The sequence below is a fragment of the Neopsephotus bourkii genome, unplaced genomic scaffold (genome assembly GCF_033783945.1).
Source record: "Neopsephotus bourkii isolate Nb327-2 ecotype Australia unplaced genomic scaffold, CSIRO-AGI_Nbou_v1 NB_1292, whole genome shotgun sequence".
In the NCBI taxonomy this organism is placed as follows: Eukaryota; Metazoa; Chordata; class Aves; order Psittaciformes; family Psittacidae; genus Neopsephotus; species Neopsephotus bourkii.
Window position 1 is genome coordinate 8,380,860 of NW_026901776.1, and position 26,868 is coordinate 8,407,727.

Consider the following 26,868-nt stretch of genomic DNA (forward strand, 5'->3'; position numbering starts at 1 on the left):
TCGAGTATCGAGTAAATTCAAGGTTGCTTCTTTAAGACTAATTCCTGATGGAATATCATCCCCTCTTCCATGATGCTGCCAGATTTCTACTAATGGCTGCCATGGAAATGATCTATTTTTTGTAACACCCTTCACACCAAATGATCTGTTTCCCTAACGCCCTTCGCACCTTCCTTCAAAGTCCTGCCTGTATCTACCCCCTAATAGCCCTGAGGGATTACCAGATACTTGTGACTTTCCATCTGGTGACTTGACAATGCCTTTTTTTACAGACTGCGGTGCCAACTGCCATAAGCAATGCAGAGACCTGCTTGTGCTGGCGTGCAGGAAATTTTCCAGAGGAACCTCAGTAGGTAGCAACCACGGCTCTCTGCCTAGCAGTCCATCCCTGCCTCCAGGTGAGAGCATCTTGTTCCTATTTAAAACCATTTCTGGAATCCTCTCTCACAGCCAGTGTCCTTGATCCCATTTTTGATTTTCCCTTTGTAGCAATGCACAGAGCAGCACATGTGCATTCCATTGCGCTGGGGTTTGTGTTCAGTGCTCAGATTACAGCATCACTTTCTGCAGCGATGACCTTAGTCTCCTGCTTGAGGCTCTCTATCCTCTATACTGATGCCTCTATCACAGCTGAAAAGAAATAAAATTATAATTAATTAGGGAAATTGTACTTTTGCTTATAAACCACTCAGGGGCAGGGGCTGGGAGACATAGGGCACAATTCTAGCTCTGCCTTATACCCTGAGTGTCCAGGTGGAGGGAGAAGGAAATGCGCACACACAAGGTCAAAATCAGTTTCCAAGCAGCATATGGATATTGCTAATTATACCACTGCTTCCTACAGGGGGATTAGCTCCTCCTGCCCCAGACTTAAGTTACCTTTCTGTAAAGATCTCAAAGTAGACTAGTTAAAATAAACAATTCCCCCTTCTCTTTCAGTCCAAGATGACGTGTTTGAGTTCCCCAGTGTGGCTGCGGAGCATCAGGACCTCGATGGCAGAGCTATCACCCTCGTCACTGGCTCCTCACGGAAAATTTCGGTGCGGCTGCAGAGGGTGACAACCAGCCAAGCCACACAGACAGAACCACTCTGGCATGAGCCAGGCTGGAACGATTCAGGCTCCCATACTTTCCCCAAAATGAAGTCCAAATTCCATGGCAAAGCTGGGAAGAACAAAGGCTTTGCAAAATGGGAGAATGAAAAGCCCAGTGTGCAGGCTGATATAGAGCTGGAAGCTGAAGCCCCAGAACATATACAGGATCACAATGGAATCGAAACCCTTCCAGAAACACAGGAATCTGAGGTGAGTTGCAGAAGAAGCCAAGACAGTGTAAAATATGCTAGAGTCTGAGGTCTCATAAAGTTATTTTATGAATTTCAGGAGGCTTTTTCATTAAAATTTGCCATTGCTTCTTGAGCAAGTTACTTTCAGAATTCTGTCAAATCATCCATAGATAGCTGTTTTCTACACTGCAGTTTGTATTTACTGTAACTGGGGGCTTGGGTCTTGGATTCAGTATGTGCTTTTAGGAGCTGGGCACTTTTTGAAGATCATTAAAATAGCCTGATAGGGATCTGACCAAATTCTGTGCTGTTGCACCTTTGCAATGCACATTTATGGGCTCCATGTTAGATTTACAAGAGCTAGCATTCTGATATACAAATCCAGACTAGGGCAGGTTATTGGTCTGAGTTTTGTTGTTGCCACCCATACAGTTTATATGCCCAAAGCCTCGTGCTTTCATTGACCATTTTTGCTAACATGTGCCTATTTTCCTTCGTTTACAGGACAGCTGATTGCTCACTGTGAAGCACAGAAAAATGAAGATGACAGCGATAACACAGCAAGTGTTGATGGACTGTCACAGACCATTCTTGTCCCTGAGAAGTTTTCCTGTACCTCATACACTTAAATTCAACTGTTGCCCTGTTTTCTTAGCTGAGAAGTGTTACAAAGCACTATTTATTTTCTCACGAGTAAGCCGTTTGGATGAACATTGCACGGACACAGCAGAATGGATCTCTGTGATCAGTGTTTTCTTTTGTATGACTTTTGTGGAAACTTCCTCTACACGCCAGTGAGGATATATTTGGCCTCCTTTAACTACACTGCATCATTTCAGTATGGCTGCCAGCAACAACAATGGTGAGGACAGAAGCCAAGCATCTAAGTTTGCTCGATAACAGTCCTTTCCAGAGGCTTGTAATGATCTTTTAAGGAAAGAAGTAGGTGTGTATGTTGATTAAATCTCAAACAAAAACCTTCCACAAACTCCTCTATGCCGAAATTCTTTTCACACCTGGTGTTTCACATTTTGGCCATGTTTACATTGCTATAGCGAGCATACTGGTGTTCAGCACAGTGATACCAGTTCCGAGACTGCAGATCCTTCAAATAGGCAGCAAGTATCTGAGACTGAAGGAATTCCGAGACACTATGCATTTACCTGGTTACACTGTAATGGAGAGGCGTCATCTCTGCCCGCACCAATTACAGTAAAATTAGCATGTAATAAACACCTTAGTTTTAAGTGTGTGTATATACCTGTGTATGTGGCATGTTTTTCTCTGGTTTAGCAACCTGTACATACTAACACTAAACATACCAAAGAGCAGCCTGCAAATTAGCAGCTTGCTAATGGAAGATCCAGCACCTGAATTACAAGGGGCCCAAGAAGGAGGTTTGAAGTGGCATTTCTCAGGAGCATTAAGTTACTTAAGGAGCATAGCCCTTATCTGGAAGAAGAGAGGAAACCAAACCAAAACACCACAAAGCTCAAACCTGAGGGGTGTGCCCCAAATTGGCTTGCATGTATTATTTTTCCTAGTCCATCTCCCCACAAAAATAGGTGTGTGTAGGGAGCATACATGCTGAATGAAAGCAACCCAATTATAGGATTTCCTACAAAATTAAGTTATTGCACGCTTCATCAAGTTACAACACCAGGCAGGAACTTCATAGACTTCCCTAACCAAAACTGACAGCTGCACTCCTCTGCAGTAATTTGACAGTAAACTGCACTGTGACACCTGCTCAGGTTTGCATCTTGAATCCTGCAGGTTTGTTTTCCAGAACAAGTAGTAAGGATGGTAATTCTGGGGAGAGAAAGAAAAAGGAAAAAAGAAGAGGGAGAACATGCTCTTACTGTTTTAAACTCAGAGAAACACGTGCTGCAGAGAGCACAGATTTCCAAGGTAGGATGAAGGCCAGAAGCATCCCTCAGTCTTACTGCAGTGTGCAAAGAAGCAGCTTTAGCAAAAATATGGTCCTTATTTCTTGTGGTGGGTCAGGTGACGGGTCAGAGCAGGCTGACCACACAGCTGCCGTTACAGCATGTGGCTTGCACACAATGAAAATGATGTGGTAGAGAATTTGAATAGAGAAAATTGGTTATGGTCCAGCCTGTTGATGGATCTGTTGAGATAAGCTTTCTAACGCTTTATAAATGAAACGCTCTTGTGCAACTCCATTCTTAGCATCACATAAGAGTTTTAGCCAGCATTTAGTCTGCAGACCTCAGCCCATTTCTTTCAGGGTCTTAAAAGTTAGTTTTAAGCTCTTGTTCTATCAGGCCCACAATGTCTTCATTTCATTGTTGGACAAGAATGTTTCTCTTACGTAATATTACTTTCTCACTTACATATTTACTCCCCAAGATACTTAACAAAGAATTTCTTGTTCGCCTCCTCTGACTTAACAGGAGACAAAATGTATCAGCCATCAGAGTCCTGACTAAACAATGAGCCTCTGCTGGTCTTGGTGAAATCCTGCTTGCTGGAAGTAGAGCAATTCCAGGAGAGTGTCCAGGAGAAAAAACGTCATAATGACAAGAGTACGAGATTAATGAAGTAGCTAAAGTGAGATACAATCCCAAATGATGCTGGATACTACCACCACATCCATTCTTCCCTGTCTCAGGATCTTTGAAGAAACTTGGGGGAGAAAGAGGAGGTTTTCAAAAAAAAAAAAAAATAAAAATAATCCAAACGTTAAAAACACCACACAGTGGAAAGATTACATCAAACCTTATTTACTGCACAAGCTGCAAATGCCAAAGAACACAAGCAACAAGAGTAGGTGTAAAATACAAGTGCTTGGATAGACTCTGTAAGAGATTATTTGGCTGTTTGAGCCAAACCCACTAGGACTTTCTGTGCTTGTGTAAAACCTCTGCAAAGCCATGTGATGCAAATAAGGGAGCTTCAGCTTTGCTGTCAGCTTTATGGCATAACCTTGAGTGCTGTGCAGGGAGTCAAGGGGACATCTGGCTCCCTCAGAGCAAAAGGTAAAACCAGGTTTGAGCTGCAGCTCTCCCCTCTGCTCTAGATCTCCTCAGTCTTGCCCATCCCTGCCACCACCAGTGTTACCCAGCTTCTGGGCTTTAAAAGACTAATCCCATCTTCACAAAGAAACACCTTCCTAGGCAGAAACTATCTTCTCAGAGGTGCCTTCCTCAGGCAGGTGAAGCCTAAAAAGGGGGGGGGGGGGGGAGGTAACATGCTTGCTGACCAGAGCCAGTCAGAAGCATGGATTTTCCCCTGCAGGGAAAAGCCATTTTCCTTTCAGTACGTAGGATGATAAAAAGCCATGCTACAGAGCAAATTTAGGGGCAGGTGCTGCTTAAAATTTTACATTTTCCCAAAATGTAGTGAACTGGCTACTGTCAACTCTGTTGCTCAGGAACTGCCCTCTGGAAGCCAAAGTGAAAGCATGCCCCAGCACAGCAGCCCTCACCGTCATCCTCACTGTGGGCCTGGGAGTCTTTGTCTGAATCAGCCTGAGCAGCCAAAGAAGGGTCCTCACAGCCTGGGACACTTGTTCCAGAAGCTTTAGGCATCTGTATGGGAAATAGCTGCATGTGAAGAAGGATCCTGGATACAGGACACAAGCAGAAAACAAACAAACAAAAAACCCCAGAGAACAAACAACAGACAGATGGGGAGTAACTGTGGGAAGAAGCATTCTAAGAGAGCTCTCCCTCCCTATGTGACACCAAGAATGGAACAGGATCCCAATGGAGACTGAGCAGAGGGGGAAGGAAAGAAGAAAAGGAGGAAGGAAGAAAGGAGATCTGAATGCAGATTTCATGGAGACACAAGAGGTAGGAGACACAAAGGCTTGTCGTTTCATGATCGTCATTGCCAAAGAAAAATCCAGCTGAGGTTTGCTTCATTCAGCATCAGCCTGCTAACTGATGGGCGTCTGTACAACACCAAAGAAAACAGCTCCAAGTACTTCTCAAGAGAGTCTTGACAACAGAGTTGGCCCATCCCGGGACACTGGAGAAAGAGAGCTAACTTTGGAACAAGTTATTGAATTATCAGCACTGATCTGAACTGGATTTTCAAAATAAGCACTGCAGCCAACAGGCTAAACTCACTGGAAAATCTGCGTGCTCAGCTCCAAAGTGCTGTTTACAGCTGCTGACAATCTGGTCCTAGGAGACAGAAAAGCCATCAGCAAAAGGCTACCGCTGGGGCAGTATGAAATTTAGCCAAAAGGTCTGCTTTTTCCATGAGTTAAGCTAATGCCGGAAAGTTTAAAGAACCCTTATCACCTTCATCTCTACTTCATGCGTGAAAACGAGTTATGACCTTCCACCTGCCCACAGCACAGGCAGACTCCCTCTTTCTTTGGTTTTACAATAGTGTTTTCCTACTTTTTGTACTTGTTTTTCTCTCCTCTGTTGTGGGAAAGACCCACGTGGACAAGAGGGGAAATTACTGGACAATAAAGGGGAAACAATGACACTGACAGCACTCAGAGCTGTAAAAAGCACTAAGTAAACACAAAGGAAAAGTATTTTTCCCTTCTACCCTTGTTTGTTGAGCCATTAGAGGTACAACTTATTTTCAGCCAAAGAGGGGAGAAGGCAGTGTTTACAGCTGGTAATAGCACTTGCTTTTTCAATTTGTGTCCCTTTGAAAAGGCACAACCTGAAACAAGCAAACACAAATATTTTGAGAGCCTACACAGAGGAAACAGAAGTTCACATCCACCTCAGTGTACCGGTTTCTGATCACTACACTGGTGTGACTCTAACCTAAGGGTATGCCAAGAGGCTGGGAAAGCAAGCTTGCACTTTAGCCTTTGCTTGGGACTGCTAAATCACACTCAACACCTTAAATGCAGACATACTTCTGTAGTATCCCTGTTGTCCAAGGAAAATCAGAAGTTCAGAGAGTAAGCAGGATCACAAGCCTCACAGTCTTCTGCAGCAACAACAAGACACTCTACTGCAGTCCTAAATATTGCAGAACTAATTGAAAATCATGTGCCATGAGCAGACAGTTGAGGGCTTTCTTGTGCTGGCCTTCATTAACCTAAAGGGAGCTAAATTAACTTCTAGTGCTCTAGGACCTCATACGAGCTTTCTGGAAACCCAAAAGAGCATCAGGTCCTCCTGAGAATCATCTTACTCCCCACTCAACTCTTTCCACTTCAGCACAGTTTTTCATTTCCCAGGTGCATGACCTATTACAGGGAACGCTCTTATGCCACAGCACTTTTCAGGCTCCAGCCACTTCTCATGTCTACCGACGCGATCTTGCTTCCCTGCCTACCAGTTCTAGTTAGGCAAGTGTCTAGGTCTCTAATTAGGCCAGAGATCGGTTGAAGCACTTGCCACTTTCATTAATTTCATTAATTATCCCCCCTATAAATGCTTGCTTACTTAATTGCCCTCTTATCTGCTGGAGTTCTGCTTTTGGAACTAGGTGATCTTAAGGTCCTTTCCAATCTTAAACCATTCTATGATGCACAATAAAATCAAGCACATATACCCAATCCAACAGTCTCCACAACCCATCTCTCCCAGGTTCCAGTTAAGAGATTCCATCCAGTGCAACAGGAATCATGTTTGAAAAACAGTAAATATCGGAGCATCATACAGAGAATAACAAAGCAGTGGCTGTTCGCTTTCATTAATCAAAGCTGCCCTCTCTACATATACAAAGCGTGTTTTCTTTAGGGAACAAAGTCACAATGCACTATGAGGAAACAACAGAGTAAGGAAAAACAACAACAGCTGGCAGAAGCAAAGTGTTTTCTTTCCTGTTGGAAAAGTAAAGCCTCCTGTTTTGCCTTCTGAGTTTAAAAAACAACTTTCCCCCTCAACCAGCAGTGAATCCAGATTCAGCTTACCCTAAGTCCTGGAAGAGGGAGAAGGATAAGCAACATATTTTGAGGAGAAAAAGCTGTCTGGAATAAGGAACAAGGGGAAGCTGTGTGCTCCTACCTCATCCCAGCATCATTTCACCATGTCACAGGATGCAAAAGTGAGACTACCCACTGCAGCAACTCATAGCCTTGCAGAGAAACTGGGAGCTCTAGCACAGAAAGAAGTCTCTGAAAGTGGAGAGGCAACACAACCAGAGGCTCTCTGAAGAGCCTCCTGGGCTCCCTCTTGCTAGGAACACGTTTGCAGCACTTTAACGCATTAACAGAAAACACCAGCCTCTTTCCAGTGAGGAGCAGTGTGAAGAAAAGCAGAAGCTGTCAAACTGAAGATATGACATTCCCAGCAAAAGGCTCTTTAACTCTGTCAACCTCTCCACCTTCACCACTCCAGGACTGACCCAGTTGCAGGAATCTTAATTCTTAAAACCCACACTAAATAGTTTTGCATGAATGCAGCTTGCCACCAGCTAATGCTCACAACAAGGCATTGCTCTTCCACAAGGGGGATCTATTCACTGGAGCATCCTGCTGTAAGAAACCATCAATACCTTTTTGAAGCAGCAACATTCATTTTTGGATGTTTGTAATTTGAACTATATTATGCTGAGACAGATCTATATCGGTGATCCTCAAGGACCTGGATTCAATATAGAAAACTCTTCCTTTGTCAGGCTTAATAAATTTGTTTGAAACACTAAAAAAGGAGAAGAAACATTAAGTCAGATTCCCAAGTGCCTTTCACAGACACCTTCGCTTCCAACCTCTGGATCGCTAGCAGCACCTAGTGGCCACAATAAACATCTTCAGATTGATCATGGAACGAAAACACAGGAAAATCAGTTCTAAACAACGTTTACCATCTTATTTTCTCAATTAGCTCGGATTACAGAAACACCAGCAGTACAAAGATTCTCTCAAATGCTCGTGTTATTTACTTCTGTAATCTAAGGAACAACTCCTGCCTTCATCAACCTGAATTCAGCTCCAAGGGCACTGCAGCTAACCAGACTGCCATCAGCATATGCTCTGCTACAGCAATCCGAGCACAGCAGCAGGAGCCTACATTTTCTACAAGTCTGAGAAACCCAAATGAGTTCCCAGAAGCAGCATACTATGTTCACATGGCATGCAAGAGCATAACCTGGGAGATGGATGCTCACACAGCCTAATAACAACTTTACACAGCAACCCCTAACAAGAGTACCACATCCTGCTAGACCAGTTCAAAGGGAGGAACAGAACAAAACTCAGTGCAACTGAGGACCAATTCCCCCCATCTGCTCCTGTTTTGACATCTTCTCAGGAGGTGGAAAGCAGAGTACGTCTGGGATAACTACAACATCTAAAACAGATTAAAATGTACATTAGATGAAGCAGGCAGCCATTCCCAGCTACTGTAGTGCTTTTTACTACCAAGAAGGAAAAGAAACTGAATCAAAGTGAACATACACATACTTTTATTGCTCACCTTTTATACAACAGCACACCTTCAGCCATTTTCTTTCACAGCTTGACAATGTTTATGTACACAAAAAACCCAGCAAGAAGCATTATGAGGCTTTCAGTAAAGAAAAACAAAACAAAACCAAACAAAACCAAAACAAACCAACCAACCAACCAACATCAGAACACCAAACTCAGCCAGGCTTTGTTTTCTGCAGCAATAATAAAAGGGCTTCCTCCAAGCAGGAACTAATCTTCCTAGGCCGTAGTGCATTTCCTTAAAAGGCAACCCCCAAAACAAATTGCCCTAGATTTGCTAAGCCAGTGGTATTAACTTGCAAATAAAATAAATCTGTCATTTCTTCTAGCTGATTTCAAGTAAAAATTAGGTTTGAAGAGGAGCAACTTGTTTTGGATGGATGCAGGTCAGTTTTAATTGCCACACCTAACTACAGGCCTACACACACTATCGGTTCACAATTTAGCTTAGTTCTAAATGATCTTTGCAGATTTTGGCGGTGGTCAGTCTTCCAAGTTGAGCAGGTGGGAACACGTTGTCTAGCAGGAGATAAGGCTACTGGACATGGCATCCTCAGGAGAGCTCATAGAATAGACAAAAAACCTGTTTGCCAGAGGGAGTTCACTGTCTGTGTGCGCACGTGTGTGTAACATCTTTGTGACTAAAATGAGAGGCCAACAAGCCAGAAAGCCATACTCAGAACTGGTTTTAGAACATCTAATTGCACAGTGATTTGGGGGAAGAATGCATAATTTCTATTGTGTATTATAATACACAATTTGACCAGACAGGTCTTGATATTTTTTTAAATCAAAGCGGAAGGCAAACACAGCAGGTAGTTTCAAAACAAAAGTGTTCTGAGCAGAAGGAACCAGACCAACATCTAAAAAGCATGGCTATTAGTTGATGTTTAGGGTGCAGTGCATAGCGATGATGCACTTAATTCAGACAAATCGGGGGCAGAAGAAGTCTACAAAAAGTGGTACTTTGCTCAGTGCAAAACATCCCATCCAAAGGGTTCTACCTGCCATGGTACCAATCTGTACTACCCAAGCAGTGATTAAGCCAGGCCTCTGAAACCAGGTTTCTATTACATGAGCTCTGCTGAAGTGGAAATTTTTAGCAGCCTCAGCTTGTGAAATGTCTTCCTTGTCCAAAGCCAGACTGATTATACTGATAACCTCCATGCTGGAAATGCTGCTCAAACTGCCCCCCTTGATTAAAGTTCTGCCCACCTCTGCCCCCCCAGCCTCCTCCTTGTCCTCCACGGCCACCACGACCACCACGACCACCCCTCCCTCCTCCACGGCCACCCCCTCGGTCACTGTGGGTCCCACCATCTTGGTATCTGTTGTCTTGCTGGTAACCACCACCACCACCACCCCCTTGGTAGCCACTTCCTGAAGACGACTGGTAGCCACCATAGCCTCCCCCTTGGTAGCCACCACCGCCGCCGCCACCACCACCGTGGTAGCCACCTGTTTGAAAACCTGCATCTCTGTAGTTGCTCTCCCTGTAGCCGCCATCCTGGTAGCCACCACCTCCACCATCTGTCCAACCTCCTTGAAGCTTGTTTCCTCTTCCGCCTCCTCTGCCACCATGATCATAACCACCACGTCCTCCTCGTCCCCCTCGATCATGGCTTCCTTGTTCATGACCTCCTCGTCCTCCATATGATGAGTCATAGCCTCCTCTTCCCCCTCGGTCGTGACTCCCGTGGTCGTAACCTCCTCTTCCCCCTCGGTCGTGACCCCCATGGTCATAACCTCCTCGCCCTCCATATGAGGATTCATAGCCACCTCTTCCTCCTCTGCCACCACCTTGTTGTGGACCAGCCTCTGGTCTTTTCTGCCACGGTGGCATCTCAGGAGGTGGCGGTTCGATTTCATTGGGCCTTCCTCCTCTGTCAGGCACTCTGCCCATTAGCACCTGCAAAGGGAAAGGGAGAACTGCCATAGGAGTTGTAACACCTCACAGGAGAGTCACATTTACACCACAAACAGCTGCCCTCAAGAGTTCTTACATCCAGAAGATTTCATCAAGGCAAACTTTTGTCTGTTTGAATGTGACAGAACTTCGTCTCCAACTAATAAAAACTGAACAGGGATTATCTAGTACACCAAGCACTGCTAACTGGGTGCTTTATGGGAGACTTGGGCTTTTTGATCAAACAGCAGGCACCCCAGCAGAGGCAGCATCAATACAGCCTTGCATTAAACTGTTTATTAGTGCAGACTGCTAACCTCAAACGACCACAAGTACATCACCACCACCGTTTCTTTCCTAACTGGCACTCTCAATTGCTGTAGGAGCCATCAGCTTAGTAAACAAAGTGCAAAGATTCTTATTTTTCAGTAGGGACATGCAAAAACTTACACACCAACAAAGAGGTGTTAGACAGCACTAATCACAGCTGAGCAAGACTCCAGAGGTCTTTAGCTGCCTAAGGGTGCTGTGACATAAAGAGTTTAGCAAGACTTACAATGGGACAGGACATTTGCATTGCCTCAGGTTTTAAAGTGATGCAACAAAATAAGTTCAGTAGAAGCAGGTTACTTTGTTACTGTCTTGGAAAACATTTAATATTGATAATTTGATATTGATTAATATTGAAATGAGTTAATACAGTATGGATCAGCATCAGAGCAGAATTGCATTCCCAGCAATACATACATGCAGTCTGATAATACAGTTACATCTGTCTTCCCACTTAATTTCTTACATTCCACGCTCCAACTACACTAAAAAGGTGCAAAAATTATTTGGGAGGGCTGTGTGTGTGTGAGACCAAATCAGCCCACCACCATTCTATGCTAAATTAATTACAGCTTTACCTGAAATACAGTTGGTACCAAGAAGGCAGAAAAAGCACGCATGTACACTCACAAATTTTAAAGTACTGTGTACACCACTGTGCATAGCTCCTGAGCTTCAAGTTCAGAACATGTGTGTCTGGGATCCTATTACTTGTGTAATCATGATTTCTGAAACAAGTTGCTTAGTCCAAATCATATTCCTACTATGTCAGTACTAAAACTACACACTTGACTATAATCTTTTTTGTGCACACAGAGGAATCTAACTTAAGATCCTTGCTTTGCACTCTTAATACATTCTATTCACATAGACTAGAAACAAGCTTACTATGTAGGTGTTATTTTAGACACAGTGACAGAATTAGGTGGCAGCAGATTAATGAAATAAGCACAGGCCTGCTCCCACTGAAAGTTATCAAAAGATACTGCAGCAATTTCTTACTGCCCCTAAGAGGCACTCTGAACCTAAACAGGTGAAACTGGAGTTCCCATAATGCACAGATGCATAATCTGGAGTACATAAACACCATGTTTCTTATCCTTCATTTCCAATTTTACAATCCTAAAAAAGTAGGTTTTATTACTACATTCAAATTACATAAATATATATAACAGAACAAGCCATTTGTCACCAAAGGTACCTTATTAATGGCACATGCACTCTTCTCTCGGATGGACCCACTGCTTGTTCTCATGATCTTTGACAGATCCTGTCGAGCTGCCAAGAGATTTGCTACGGAAATAGTGCACTTAGTGGATAAGAGGGCACGTTTTGGCTGGTAGACTTTAGCCAGTTTTTCTGTTTGACTCTATCAAAGAGAAGAAAACCAAAACCCAGTCAGTTAAAGCAATAGGAAAGCAATGGGACACCTCACCAAAAGAATCAAATTAACACTGAAGACACTACTGCAAATAGAAACATATATATATATATATAAAAATACCAGTGAAAACCACCACTTTGTAACTACAAATCACAGCAACAAAGCTAGCATTTGTCAAATTCATTTCTTAAGTAACACAGGAAACACTATTCTGACTGAACAGCCAAGACACTGAAGAACTGACAGTTTTAGGATTAACAATATATACATGCAGACTGTGTTACTTTCAGGCAGTCAAACAGAACAGAAGTGTGACATACAGGTATACAGATTACTGATAATGTCTAAAAGATACTGAAAATGAAACATGCCCATGTCCAGCCTCCAGACTTCCTCCTGTGCCTGCACCCTGACCCACACCCATTCCAGTTAGACTAGCATCACCCTATCTCCAACACTGTATCAGCAGGAAAAGGCCATGTTAACTCTTTCACACTCTTCACTGCAGCCAGCTTCTTCACCAGCCAGCAAGCCAGGGAAAGAATAGTAACAGAACTAAAGCTCCCAAGAGCTTGTTCTAATTCAGTCCTTTGTCTTCCACATATACCACCCAAGCTAGAGATGAAATCCTACATATCAGCGTTACTTTGTATGCAATCTCTCTTCCTCTACTGCCTTTTGCTATTAACCATATTGGCTTCTTTGAACACATCAAAAGTGTCACAGCAGTTTTCCAACTGACAGACGCAACAGAAATTTGTGCTACGAGCCATGACGTAATACACGAGTTACATCTATCTTCAGTTATCAACAGTGTATTATGTGTGATGCAGTTAGGATAAACTAGATTACAGTCTGCACACAGATAGAAGGGCTGCTTTTTGTCTGGAACCCAGATGACAAAAGTGGGATCAGGCAAACCAGGTTTTCCAACAATTCCCTTCAAAGGTCAAGAACTTAGGAGCAAATTTTAAAATCCTATTTTCCATCTGAAGGCAGAAAACTGCAACTGGGAAGAACTGAGAGTATGTATTTCCAAGTGTCTCGGTGGCAAGCTTTTAGAGCCAAAAGCTTCTGTTTGTATTACAAATTGAACAGGAAAATATGCATGTCATTTACCTGATGCTGATTAAAGATAGGAGAAGCAACAGTATTCACTAGAGCAGTAGTAAGTTTTCCCTGGGAAGTTTGACTGAGATCTGAGCACAGTATTCTGGTGCTATGGTATTTTTCTTTTCAGTGAAACTTAACATTTCGCAACTTCAAAACCCCTTAATAACAGACTATGAAGTTTTTACTGGTGCTTCTACTATCTGGAGAAGTAACTATTTAGTTATAGTACTGTATTCTGATACTTTTCTGATTTTAAAAGAAAAATATTAAAATTACCATAATGTATTAAAGCTAAAAGCTACTGTTAAAACAAACTCTGCTGCATGTCAGGAATACTAAAGCCATATTCCCCAATATGAGCATGTTATGGTCCTAAAAAACTTAAGACTTGCATTTCAACAGACAGAGACGTGTATATATATAATTTGTGGGCTTTGTGAAAGGATTTCATGCACCTAGTCAACTTCAAAAACATCTCAGAATTCTCCCAGAAAACAAAAACCAAACATGGATGTGGATGCAAAAGCTGTAACATAATCAGAAGTCCCTGGCTTTTAACCTAATCCATACTCCTGCCCAGTTTCACTATTAAAGTATTCAAACAATCAGCCAGTTCTTCAACCTTCTACTAAAAATCCTGAAGAATATAAGGTTTAAGAGACAATACATCAGCAGAAGCCCTACTCAAGAAAAAAATTAGAATGGGGAGATGTCACAGTTTATTATTCAAATACAGCTGCCTTTTGAATAAATCATTTCTTAAGAAAAAACATTTGGTGCCTTGTATGCCACAGTTTATCACTCAGTCTCAAACACTGCTAGCAGCATAATTAACAGCAAGTTAGCAGATCTTAGTCCTAAAAAAAAATACATGCTATTTGTTAAATTTTGTCATGGTAAATGCTTCATCCCTGGCAGTGTTAAGGTCCAGGTTGGACAGAGCCTTGGGCAACACTGTCTAGTGTGAGGTGTCCCTGCCTGTGGCAGGAGGGATGGAACTGGATAACCTTATGGTCCTTTCCAACCATAACCATTCTATGATTCCTTTTTAGAATAGAATCATAGAAACCATTTCACTATGAAATGCAGGAAATAAGGAAACCATATCATTATTTTTAAAAGTGGGATATGCATCACATACTCAAGAGAGAACGGATGTCTTATCACAGCTACTTGCACAGTTCAAAGACAAAAGCAGCACAAAAAATACTACCCTATCTATGAGGTAAGAAAATGCAGTGCCTTAGCAGCTTTTCTCATGTGCATCTGCGGAGCTGCGCAGACACACTTTGAGTTAAGAAACCTGATCACTGTGGACAGCACAAATTAAGTTTAGGGATGGTCAACAGGAAGATGCTTTTCTACCATCACATGGACACAGCACTTAATGATTCACATTACGGTACTCTGAACACAAATGGCTGTATCTCCACTTAACTTTTCCTTTTTCCTAGTGGCCTACTTAGCTGTTACGTGGTGGCTTTGGTGCATAGTTAGATACACATGGTCTATCTTCTCATTTTACATAATGTTTTAAAATCCAACAAAAGAGTTTTAAGTAAAGTCTTTTAGTCAACTTACATCATCACGAAACTTCTTTAGAAACTGAAACCAAAACAAGACAACTCCTGTGGTTATTTTTTACTCATGAAGGATGAAACAATGAGGGACTTTTCCAGAGACACTTATTATAGAGCATTACCACCAACCAGAACTTCATAGTAAGCTGTACCTTAGCTCTATCTGACCAGCCAAAGGACTGCACAGTAACATCCAAACGTTTCACTAACAGTTTTCTTCGGACTTCGTATTCGTTGACTATGGCTTGATTAATTGCTTCAATTTTTTCCTGAAAAAAATAATTTACAAACATAACCTATGGATTACAGATAAAATGTTTCTACTTAAGATAACGAACTATGTGAATGGAAGAGAAAAAGACACACAGAGATATTAAGCAGGGCATAAGTCCGCAATTATCTCCCTTGTCAAGTCAGCTCACAGCAAGCTCTGCCTGCTGACACTATTTTCCTGAGGTCTTCAAAGGCTCTGTTACCCTCACATTCAGCCTTCTACCATTTCTAACAGTACAACTGCCTGTTTTTCAGAAGAGACATAGAAACTGCACACAATACTGAGGCTTTTCTCAACACCTAGCAGAAATGAGAAAACACTACACACAACAAGCTGAAGGAGATGCAAGGACGTAACTAAGTCTAGGGACCAGGGTGTCCTTGCCTTCTTAAAAAGTAGTAAGCTTAAGGACAAAGATAGAGGACCAAAAGTAAAGTAGTGTAAGAGGATCTTGACTAAAGCACAATCTGCATATAGACAACAGTGCCCTTACGGTGAAAAGCCAGCATCAGAAACAAACCTGGTAGCAGAGGGCTGTCTAGCCACAGCTACAGCTGAGATATGCACCATTAAGGAAATAATTTATGTATTGACTGAAGCCTGGCTGGAAGGCAGGGGGCAGGGCCTACTGTCAGCTTCAACTGACTTCAGCCTTAAGCAAGAGACACAGAAGAGACTTGCAGTCTTGCAGCAGTGGCCATAGTTTTGTGTTGGTGGCCAGCCTCTCCCACCCCACCCCAAGTAGCCCACCACCCATCTCCCATTAGCCTCATGACCTAGCTTCCAGGCTGAACACTACACACAGAATCAAGATTAATATTTTATATATCTGAAAAAGGGAAACAGGCTGTAATACCTGCAACTACTTACCCAGTGAGCAGGTCCCAGCTGTTTCTTCAGTAAGGGTTTTCCAACATGATTAGGTGGAACCTTTGCTAGTGTTTCTTTCAGCTGTTAGGAGACATATAAAAATATAAGCATCGGCTAAAACAAAATTACCTTTTGAAGATTCAAATTACAGGGGATGACTCTTGGACAGTCATAAAGCATGACAGAGCAAACTCCAATAAAGTTGTTTTCTCTGGGACAGAGAACCAAGCACCCTTCTTTTGGAAAGCAGCTATTTTTATATTTCTGGTAGTATTGGCTGTAATTATTTAAAAGTTAAGAGAAGGGATGGCAGAGTAGATCTACAGTTAAAACAGAAAGATCCTATGAGGTACAGCTACTCTTGAAGACAGAGGGATTAATCTACACATCGCCTCTCTAGTTCAGAGAAGAAACACACTTGTTTCAAAAAGGTTTGTATTAAGACTATGTGAAATACAACATGATCAAAAGAATCAAAAGGAGAAAATCTTCAATATGAAAATTTTAATTTATCTTGCATCTTGTAAGTTTGGGAACAACTTTGGTTGTCTATTCCCATCTCAGAATTTCTGAGGGTTTCAGGGGAAGATTTCAGGGGGAGTAGCAGTGACAAAAACTTGGATCAAAGCAGGCTGGAGTTATGAAACTTCACTTTTCCACTGATGCAAACCACGTTTTTCAATTTCCTTGGCTGTTCAATCCAGCAGCTGATTTAACAAATTCAGTGAGCTGGTTTTCCAAAGGTACTGAGGCTAATTTGTCTAACTTGAAGATTTTAAAACCACGTGCTTTCAGAATAGCAGAGGTAGCAGTTCATTCAAGTATCAGCAGTTTGGTGTTTTTTAATGGGGTAGACCATTACACAGAGATGCACTCCAAACTGTACTATGTATGTGCAAGGAAAAAGGTATCTTGATTTCCACGATCTAGTTTAGAATACTGCCATTCTAAGACTCAGTTTTTAAAAACACAAACATTTTTGGGTGATCTCTTGTCACAACTATCATCTTACACTCAAGAAGAAAATTTTCACTCTGTTATTTAAGTTTTCATATTTTGCTTAACTTTGTGATATATATTCATTTACAAAGTGCAGTAAGTTCAGTTCTTAGTCAACTTTCCTTCCTCCTTCTCAAATACTACCAACATCTGAACCGTTTGGACTGTAAGCACCAGAGCTATACATAATTCCTAAGAAACTGTGTAGATTAGAAATGTCTAGGTTATTTGTTGGGTTTTTTTAGTATGACCATCTATGGATATAAATCACTGAGATAACATTTAACCTTGTAAGACAATGAAACAGAAAAGTCAGATAGAAAAACATACAGAATTCGCAGATTAAAAATATTTTTACCTGTTTTGTATTCTCTATTTTTAAGTCTCTTTCACCAGCAAAGCCTGCTAGTATTGCTCATTGGTAGGAATATTTTCTACTTTTACAGAAAATGGAAGCACAGATTCTTATGTAGCTAACTGTTTAATGCCCAAGACAATACCAAAACCAGAAAACATACTGCTTCCATTCTACACCTTAAGGCTTTTTCTGGAAAAATACCCTCCAAAAATACTCCAAGAGGTCAATCTAAACTGATTTCTTGCAAGGAAATGAAGCACTATTTTCAGTTGCTTGGATTTGTTTAAATATTCCAACTAAAAGGTTAATCAAAAATCTTCTCTCAAAGTATTTTAGGACACTTTGTAATCACATCTGTCCTTTAAAGTTCACAAAGATTCTTTTCTGCTGTTTTGCCTCCCCTATCCTGCAAGCTAAGCTAGTTAATGTAACTTAAAAAATTCCTTTCGCCCACCTTTGGTCTGTGCACTGGACAGTCCATTCCACTTCATTTCTCTGCTTTATAAAAATTACTCAAACAGAAGAAAATCTCTTAAAAAAAAAAAAAACAAAACCCACAAAAAAACTGAAGAATGCATACATGTAAAGGAACAAAAATAAATGGAACATGAGAACCAATGAAGCCTTATGGAAAAGGTGTAAACTTGCCTTCAGTTACAACACCTTTTAACCTAAACATTTTTTCAAATAGCAGATTCCTGCAAAAATGTCTTAATTTGTGTATTTCTTGGAATACATCTCCCCTTAACATTCTTCCTGAAGCCTAAGCTCAGCATTTTCCATGTCTTCTGCAACAGGTGATGACATTAAAGCCTAGAGCAGAGTAAGAAATACCTCACCCTGGAAGGCAATGATAGCAGTAGTCCCTGACCTCGTGCCTTGGCATGGAAAAAGCCTTTAAACCCATCTTCAAAATCTTGACTCTTGGCATACTCAGTAAACCATGTTAGCTCTCCTTCACAATTCCAACACTCGGGTTTCACAAGAGGCAAATCTTTCTCTGGTAGCAGAACTATTTTCCATCAAAACAGAAACATCATAAATATTCTAGTTTTGTTCCTTTGGATCTTACTTTTTTTTCAATTCCACTGAAGAACTGGAACATCGTTATGTTGGCGGGAGGCTTGGACATGCCTAAAGCAATACATATGCCTTTTAGCTCCTGAAAGACTTCACTGCCACCTCCTTCCTGTGCTTTTTTAGGAGGGGCGTTCACACACAGCATTCTGGCAGCTTCCAGTTCTGAGATGAGGTATGCTGGGGTAAGAAAAATTAGATTTCAGCGTCAGATATAGCCGAGTTAAAGTACTTTAGAACCAGTGAGAACTCAAGTGCTTACAACGAACAAATGTGCAAATGGACCATTTTAGAAAGAGTGAACACTGTTATTCTGGTATCCGCAGAACACTCATATTTGTAATAATCACTGAGCCCAATGCTAGAAACACAACAAACAGGGGAAAGGTTTAGTACAACCAATAAAAGCCTAAAAAAAATTCCCTATGATTCCAACAGGTATTAATCAAGACTTCAGCACAGCACAGCTCTTTTCCTTCAGGCTTTGCCCAGCAAAGACAGGAGACTAGGAACATGGAAATAAGCAGGATGAGGGACTGGGATACATACTTTAAGCCAGACAAGCAAGCACTGCTTGATGCTCTAGGAAACAAGGTAAGGAAATGAGTAGAGAGAAGCGAAATGTTGGATGAATCTCCTCTACTTCCACAGGCAAGATGCAGAATGGAAACCACTTTTAAAAGTACTATTAAGAATTCAGGTTTGTAATAATTCCAGCGTCTTGAACCCAGGACATGCAGAAAGGAAGGCAGTAACTGATGAAACAGAAGCTAGAATGCCTGGAGTGCTCTTCGATATCAGAACTGCAAGAGCCTACAACCACATTATTACTCTTAAACAAACAAAAAATTAAAATCAAGATTTCTGAACATAGTATACACCCAAAATTTCAGCATCAGGTGCTGGCTGCAGTGATATACATTTAGCACACCACTTTCGTTTGTAATTGGCACAACTTTGAAATTTGAATTGAAAAAATAATAATAATAAATGTACAGCTTTAACAATACTTTTATCATGAATCATACTGAGTGACCATAACAGTAAAGTAAATAATTACTAAAAATAAGGACTGATAAAGGTAGACTTGTGAGCAGCGAAGTAAATACAAAAGCAGCTCACTACCTATAAAATTGGGACAGATCAAAAGATGAAGAAAACAACAAAGCATTTTAATGATCTCTAGAATTTTTCCTGGATCTCTACAATAACTTCTACTAAAGACACAGAACACCTTTCAAGTATAAAATTCTTACAATATGTAAAGCTATGAAGAATCTTTTCTAAATTCTGTCAAAGGTACTTTATACACATTTTTCTTATATTAATTTTCAGTTATTTACACCCCATTAGGACCTCCTGAAAAAAGATACTAGCAGCAGAATTTTATACCAAGAATTCAGAGCTCACATTCAAGCTACCACTGTAAGACATAAATGTTCTCCAGACAGTGACCCTTTTTTGCAGATTTTTTCTGAATGCACCTGAAACTCTTGCACTTTTTATTTTGGCAGATGCCAGCACTTAATGTGCAATTCTAGAGCTGCTGCACACCAAGACAATCCTAACTACTTCCATTTATTTGGTGCTTTCCTCTCTGGGCAATACTGCTACATCTTCCAATTGACATAAAGTGCGCTGCATTTCATTAAAATGTAAAATATCCTGGCATACCACTGAAGAGGGTTATTCTGTTTCTCCTTTAAAAGTCTGGATTTATGGCATTATGGAATACTGTCTTGTCTCTGCTTCCTCCCAGAAGAGCATGCCTCCTCTGCCCGTCCTCACTGGCAAAGCATGAGAGACTGAAAAGTCCTTGATAGGGGTAAGCATTACTTAGAAACAACTAAAACGTCTGTGTGTTATCAGCACTGTTCTCAGACTAAAGCCAAAACACAGCATGGTACCAGGTACTAGGAAGAAAAATAGCTGTTACAGCTAAACCCAGGACAGATACTTTTAATTAAGTTAGCTTAATGTAGGTAAAGAAAGATATGCAATTATCATGGTACTCAAAAAAGGAATTTGGAATCTATTTCAATTCAACAGTTGACAATAAACACAGTATTCCTGCCAGATGGGATACCAGAGTTCAGCTGCTGAACATGGCCTTATATTACCAAAACTTACATCACACAGGACCTCTGGGATAAACTATGTGTCGCAGACAAGCCAAATTTCAAATGGCTTGGCTTACAGAGAATAAGCTGGAGCAGATTGTTTGAGCTACAAAGTAATTTAAATTTTTAATTAACTCACTGAATCTGACATTTTTGAGCATACTATCAAAATAAATTCACACTAAGTCTTGACACTCATCTTTCTCCTACTGTTGAAATACAGGAACCTACTCTGGAATTCATTTTTTACATCTCAGCTAGGGCTCAACTAAATTTCTGCTTTGAAAGTTAAAGAATTAGCAGAAACTGAGAAACCAAACAGAACATTCATTTATTTTAAGATCATATTAGAATTAGTATTACAATTTCTAACTCTGACGCTTGTAAAAATTCATTTTTGTTTTGTTTTAATGTAAATCAACGTCACATGCATTTTCCAAATTCAATTATTATTTCTTCTCCTCTAACATTTCCTAAGCAGGAGTAAAACAAATTTAGCTATTGAGATCTTCTGGGTGAAAGAGAAGACGCCACTGCTGCTCCTGCTAATTTCTTAAGAACTGATCAAACGAACTGGCAGTCAGGATAAAACATTCTCTCTTTTTTGCAATGATTCTAATTGTTGTCAGAATGTAGGAAAATGCAAGTCTTATTGCACCTCGCAAGTCCTCACAGTAGGGGCTCCAAAATGATGACGCACGTGATGTTAGCTGTCATTTTTAACACCCTTCTAAACAAAGTTCAGTGGCTAAATCCTTTCAGAAGTCTTCAAATTACTCCCTCTTCAGAGTACCTTTTGAGAAGTAATAGGACAGGCTTTTTGGTAGTGAATGTGAAAAAGGTTCATGCTCACACTGGTTACGAAGTGACTGCTAAGTTTATGAGACCCAGAAGTAGAATATTCTGACACTGTAAATTACAAGGAAAACTAATTCATAATTTTAGGTAACTTTTTATACATTGTGATAAACAAAACAGTATCTTATTAAGTGTAAGAAACAAAACTACGATTCTTCACAAGAAGGGGTTTGCTTACAAGCACCCTTTTAACTTACTAAGCAGCAAGAGACAGTTCTTTTGATTATGAAGGCGTTTTGTCACATCTCCTGATGTTAATGACGTATAGGGACAGTTCATTTCAGCCAGCAACCCACTCATTTCAAGTTGAAATTCTTCTGCTTCATTTGGACCTTAGAAGGAAAGGATAATAAAAAAAAAAAAAGCTCCAGTTGCTCTTTAACATTAAAACCCTGCTTTTAATGGAAGCCAAATGCATTTTTTGTGTTTCTCAAAGACAAAGCACAACCTACTTGGAGCCACAATAACCCTTATTATAGTAAAATTATGTTTCACATGCAGCTTTTCCCAGGTAGAACAGACAGCCACTGACAACTTCTACAACAAAAAGTGACATTAAAAACATCGCAAGTTTTACAGGGGTATTTTAAGTATTAACTAACTCTTCCCACTACAAATGTAGGAAAAAAAAAAACACATAGTAAGCACATAGTTAAGGTAACCAACAATAAAAAGAAAATATGGTTACTGTAGTTACTTCTATCAAAATAAAACCAGAAGCATTGAAATAAAAGTATTCTCATGATCTTATTAGAAAAAGACGCTAATGTTCCCTTAAACCTATCCAAGAAATTTAAAGTCTCCATGGTTGAACAACTGAAAGAAAAAGCTAACTTCAGAAGAAAGACTGACTGATCCTCACTAGTATTTCACCCTCTACTGGCTGTTCATTAAGCAAGTCTGAGGTGGAAAATATCCAAAGTCTGACAGCATGCAGATAATACTCCCCAGTATAACAGATGAAGCAATTGTCAGCCCAAATCTTTATGGCATGCAACAACACACATTAATTGCATGTTTGTGCTACAGTTATAGCTACTTACTGTTAGTTGCCTGCACATTTTCCTCTAGTTTACAGAATAGCCGTAACTCAGATACCAACCAAGCACAGAGTTTGGTAAATTCAGGGGAGTTGGCTCCATGAGACACTGCCTGAGCCAGTGCTCCATCATCTAACAATGGACCTTTGTAACTGAAAAGTAAAACAAAAGCACAGTTTAGTAATGTTTGCTATGACAGATGTCCTGTGATACGTTTACTTTATGCTGTGTACATACTGAGAGCTAAACGCTCTCCACATCCACAAGACTGAACATCTAAACTGTAAGGTTCCTACACAGCAAAAAACATACTGAAAACATCTGCGTAAACTCAGCATTTCCATGCACATTAGCTTACTGCCAAAAGGACTGCGTCACAAAAGATTATCAAAGCTTTCATCCTGGAGAATGTTATGACATACAGTGACAACTTCTCCGCCTGTGTCTCTTGTTACTTACTGTATACCTATCTAGGGCAAAAAAAGTTCCAAAGTATCATTCTTGAGCACTGCTTTACAGTAAGTTGAATGATTGCTGCTGAACTAGTGCATCTTTTCTGTTGTTTCCTAGCATATATTCAAGGGTTGCCATGCAAAGCTAAGCCTTCAATATAAATGTTACACAAGTAATCTGAAAAAACAATATCCTCTTTTGAAAAATTCTCTTATTAAATGGGCACAAGAAGAATACATAGATTTACTTATTTGCATAAACAAAATAAGCAAAAAATCAGGCCTAGTGTAAAAAAAGCGTAAGTCTAAAGATCAGGTTTCGGAAGACAGTTTTCAGGACATCTGTGTCTCCGCCCCCTGAAACTCTGTCAGGGGAAGGAGGAAGAGTAGGAAGAAGACTGCCTTGTTAACCAGGTAGAAGCACAAAATCAGAGTTTATCAGAGTATTCAAGAAAAATGCACAGTATTATTTCGGTATACTGCACCCAACCAGAAAGACATCCAGGAGTGAGCATAACTGACCAAAATACCTCTTTCAAACTTCCTGGTAAAGTCACCCACTGTGTCACAGCAACACAGCAAGTCCAGTCAACTCCTGGCAAACCTCTGACGTAAAGGAGTCTCTCACAGAGCAAATGAAAATGTTATTCTCTACACTTCATTCTTGTGCTTCACATCATTGTAACAGCCTCCTACTTCATCTAATGAAGTAGCCACACTCAAAAATAACTTTTATCTCACAATGCAGCTCAATTAGCAACACTAAGTTAACCTAGTAGCAGCTACTGGAAGCTGTAATCTGGTGTATGACAACCCTCCTACATTACCACAGTACATTAGACAATTCCAACAGGCTAACTACAACAAGTCCTGTCCCACAGATGTTTCAGACCTACATATATAGGAACCTCTGGGACTCAGAACAGAAACAGGCAGTTACAGATCAAAGTAGAAGGGAAGTGATGACAAACTTTTTGCTTTGGCAAGATTTAAGTCACTGGTCACATCAGAAATCCCTTTTCTAGAACTCTTCTTTGACAGATATGACATCTTGACTGTGTTATCTCTGATAATTTTAACTTCACTTACACATCTACTTGCCCAGTAATCCAATTTGTGGATTGCCAACTGTTTCTTTTTCCTTCCATTCCTGTCAATGGCACATGTTCTAGAGCTACACTCCTTCTGGTGACATTATGCTGTCCACTTTGTTTGCTTTTTTTCAACAGACCGACTTACAAGACAATAGGCTGCTATTTGCACAGCTCAAAATTCAAAAAAGAAATGATGTGCAATGCTACTGAAAAAATTAATCAAGTAACACATTAGAGATATCTTCAGTATCTGGTTAGAAAAAATAAACTGAACTATGAAGGATCATGGAACTTCCGGCAAAGCTTGAAACTTCAAACACCCCAGTCTTTCCAGACACAAGGAAACAAATCATGTAGTCACATGCAGTAATTTTCCCTGTTGTTATCAGTACTGTGGAAGCCCCATGTCTTTTGTCCTCCAAATTTTCTTTTCAACCACTGTTGCCAATCTTGGTATTTTTTAATCTGCTTTCATTTTTCACTTTATTTATGTCAAAAATCAGCAACACTTTCTGTCTGTAATTACACAGATGAGCACAAATCACAACTCCTTCAAGCCACTAGTATCCTTCTAAACATAAGGCAGAAAAAAGAAGCCAAGCATGGTATATGCATCATGGCAGAGACCTTTTCATATTTCAGTCAGAGAAATATCTGCTAAAGCAGAAACCAATTTGTGAAGTTTTGGAACGATCATCACCAACTTAGCCAGGAAATAGAATCTTTTCTGGAGTGTGACGACTCTAGCCACAAAGTGAGTTATGGGAACGTAGCCAGTGTGTATAAATACAACTGTCTGCATAGAACCAGCAGCAGTAAAATTGCCTCTTGTCTGAACTCTCAACAGTTTATAAAGACATGCAAGCTTACTGCATGACACGTTATTCTTGCTCTCCCTTTCATATTTATATAACCTTTACTGACTCTGACAGAGTAATAGGTTTAAACAAAACACAGAAGTTTCCTGTGCTGCATTATATTTAAAAATATAATATTATACACTAGAATTTGTTTCCTTTCCCCCCCATCTATTATTTTTCATTAAATATGAAGCCTAAAAATTTTTTCTTTCCTTCTGGCTTCTCGTAAAAGGCTTTCTCCCTTCCCCACCCCCGGCTAGGGCAGCTCTGTGGATCAGAGGTGCTACCGATGAGACGGCACCACAAGAAATCAGGAGATCAGCACGCACTGAGATGTAAAACGCTTGTAAAGGCCGATACGGTTGAAAACCTGTCTGTTGCACTTGGTGCTTCTCCAGAGCCCAGCCGGCACCGACACCAGCCCAACCGTGGGGCGGCACCGCAGCTCTGAGTAACAGGGACCATGCCGGGGGGCCAAGGCCCTCCGCGGAGACACGGGCCCCACCTGTCTGGGGCGCACGGCCATAGCCACGAGCCCGCACCGAAGCGCCCTCCTGCCTCCCAGGCCACACCGGCAGCCCGCGGACGCCATGGCCCCGATAAAGGCAACCAAGCGCACACCCTTCCCCCATCGCTGACCCCGTGACGGGGCGTCGCTCGGCCCCAGGCACCTACCCCAGGTCCTCCAGCGACTCCAGAACGTCGCTCTCCAGAAGCTCGACCTCCATCCTGCGGCGGGGCACGGGGGGCGAACCTGCGCGACAGCGGGACTCAGCTCCCCGGTACGGGCAGACCCGGCACCCTCCGCTCCCCTCCCCAGCCCCACACCCCGGCCCCGCTGGGGGTCAGCAGCCCACCCCCGCCCTGCGCGGGGCCCCTATGCCGCGCCGCCAGCCCCGGTTCCACGTACGCGGCTCACACGCTGCTGCGCCGCCGACTGCCGGGTTGGCATGTCAGGGCGGGGAGGGGAGGGAGAAGCAGGTCCCCGGCCTGACCCTTCACCCGGCTGTTCTCGGACCGCCCATCGCCGTGCCTGATGGGAGCCACCTCCTCCCGTGAAGGTGTCCGCTTACCCGCCCAGCCAGGCAGCGTTGCTAAATGGAGACACGGGTGCAAGGACGGACGCCAGGTTGTTTCTGCGGCACAGGAGCCCTGAGGATCTCAGTCTTTTGTTCAGGCGCCACCTGAGACAGGCCCAAAGGAAGGACCCTCCTCCCTTCCTTGGAACCCACGCCGGAATGTGCCGTGTCGAGCAGCGTCGCGGGGACGGGCGGAGGGGGACGGGGCGGCGGAAGGGTCAAACTGCTGCAGTGAGCGAGCGCTTCCCCAGCCGGGAGGACCCCACTCCACCGCCGGGACCACAAGTCCCAGCATGCCATGCGCAGGGCAGGGCCCCTCGCGGCCGCCGTAGGGAAGCGGGGGCTTGTGCCAGATGTGGTGGGAAATAGAACTCGGAGGTGAAAATCACTGCTTCCGCGGTCTCGTTCCTCCCTGGGGGCGGGTCTGTGGATGACGGACTGTCCCTGAGGTGGATGGGGCTGCAGGGGCAGAGCACCGTCGAGGCAGTGCTGGTTGTACCAGGGCTTGGTGCAGAGGGTGGAGCTCCTCAAGGCATTGCTCTGGCCGCTGTTTTAAAACCCATTTTTAACTTTGGGGGCAGGGGAGGAGTGTGACGCCGTTCAGTTCTTTCGGTTGCTCACTTGCCATGGGTAAAGAGGCATCATTACGTGACAAGTGCAAGGTCCTACACCTGGGTAGGAGCAGTCCCAGGCGGAGATACAGGCTGGGCAGAGGAGACATTCAGAGCAGCCCTGCAGAGAAGGACTTGGGGGTGTTGGTCGATGAGAAAATGAACATGAGCCGGCTTCAGTGTGCGCTTACAGCCCAGAA

General features: G+C 42.1%; 2 protein-coding genes across 5 annotated transcripts in view; one reads left to right on the forward strand and one right to left on the reverse strand.

Moving 5' to 3' along the window:
* RASGRP3 (RAS guanyl releasing protein 3) overlaps positions 1-2,532 on the forward strand; it is a 46,481-nt gene extending 43,949 nt beyond the window's left edge. For all 3 annotated transcript variants that reach the window (XM_061365901.1, XM_061365899.1, XM_061365900.1), the window contains 3 exons: positions 273-398; positions 940-1,304; positions 1,790-2,532. In XM_061365901.1, coding sequence (XP_061221885.1) covers positions 273-398; positions 940-1,304; positions 1,790-1,798 — 500 coding nt within the window. In that variant the 3' untranslated portion in view covers positions 1,799-2,532. The remainder of the gene's footprint in view (positions 1-272; positions 399-939; positions 1,305-1,789) is intronic.
* A 6,083-nt stretch (positions 2,533-8,615) lies between these two features.
* FAM98A (family with sequence similarity 98 member A) lies at positions 8,616-25,965 on the reverse strand. 2 transcript variants are annotated; one of them, XM_061365903.1, is made up of 10 exons: positions 25,889-25,965; positions 25,654-25,732; positions 22,576-22,724; positions 21,730-21,864; positions 18,550-18,734; positions 16,121-16,201; positions 15,129-15,245; positions 12,101-12,268; positions 10,371-10,572; positions 8,616-10,331 (listed from the first exon to the last, which is right to left on the reverse strand). In XM_061365903.1, the coding sequence occupies exons 2-10, from the start codon at positions 25,704-25,706 to the stop codon at positions 9,772-9,774; spliced, it is 1,650 nt and encodes a 549-aa protein (XP_061221887.1). In that variant the 5' UTR covers positions 25,707-25,732; positions 25,889-25,965; the 3' UTR covers positions 8,616-9,771. The 2 variants fall into 2 exon arrangements, with proteins under 2 accessions (XP_061221887.1, XP_061221886.1); XM_061365902.1 differs by having other exon boundaries at positions 8,616-10,572.
* Between the last annotated feature and the right edge of the window lie 903 nt (positions 25,966-26,868).

What these genes read in the sequence shown, in the direction of transcription:
- FAM98A (XM_061365902.1), bottom strand. Translation starts at nt 25,706, where the DNA reads ATGGAGGTCGAGCTTCTGGAGAGCGACGTTCTGGAGTCGCTGGAGGAC. An exon ending in AGCTGGGACCTGCTCACTGG is followed by an intron (nt 15,246 to 16,120) that starts GTAAGTAGTTGC and finishes TATTTTTTTCAG; the next exon opens with GAAAAAATTGAAGCAATTAA. An exon ending in GTGCATGTGCCATTAATAAG is followed by an intron (nt 10,573 to 12,100) that starts GTACCTTTGGTG and finishes TTCCCTTTGCAG; the next exon opens with GTGCTAATGGGCAGAGTGCC.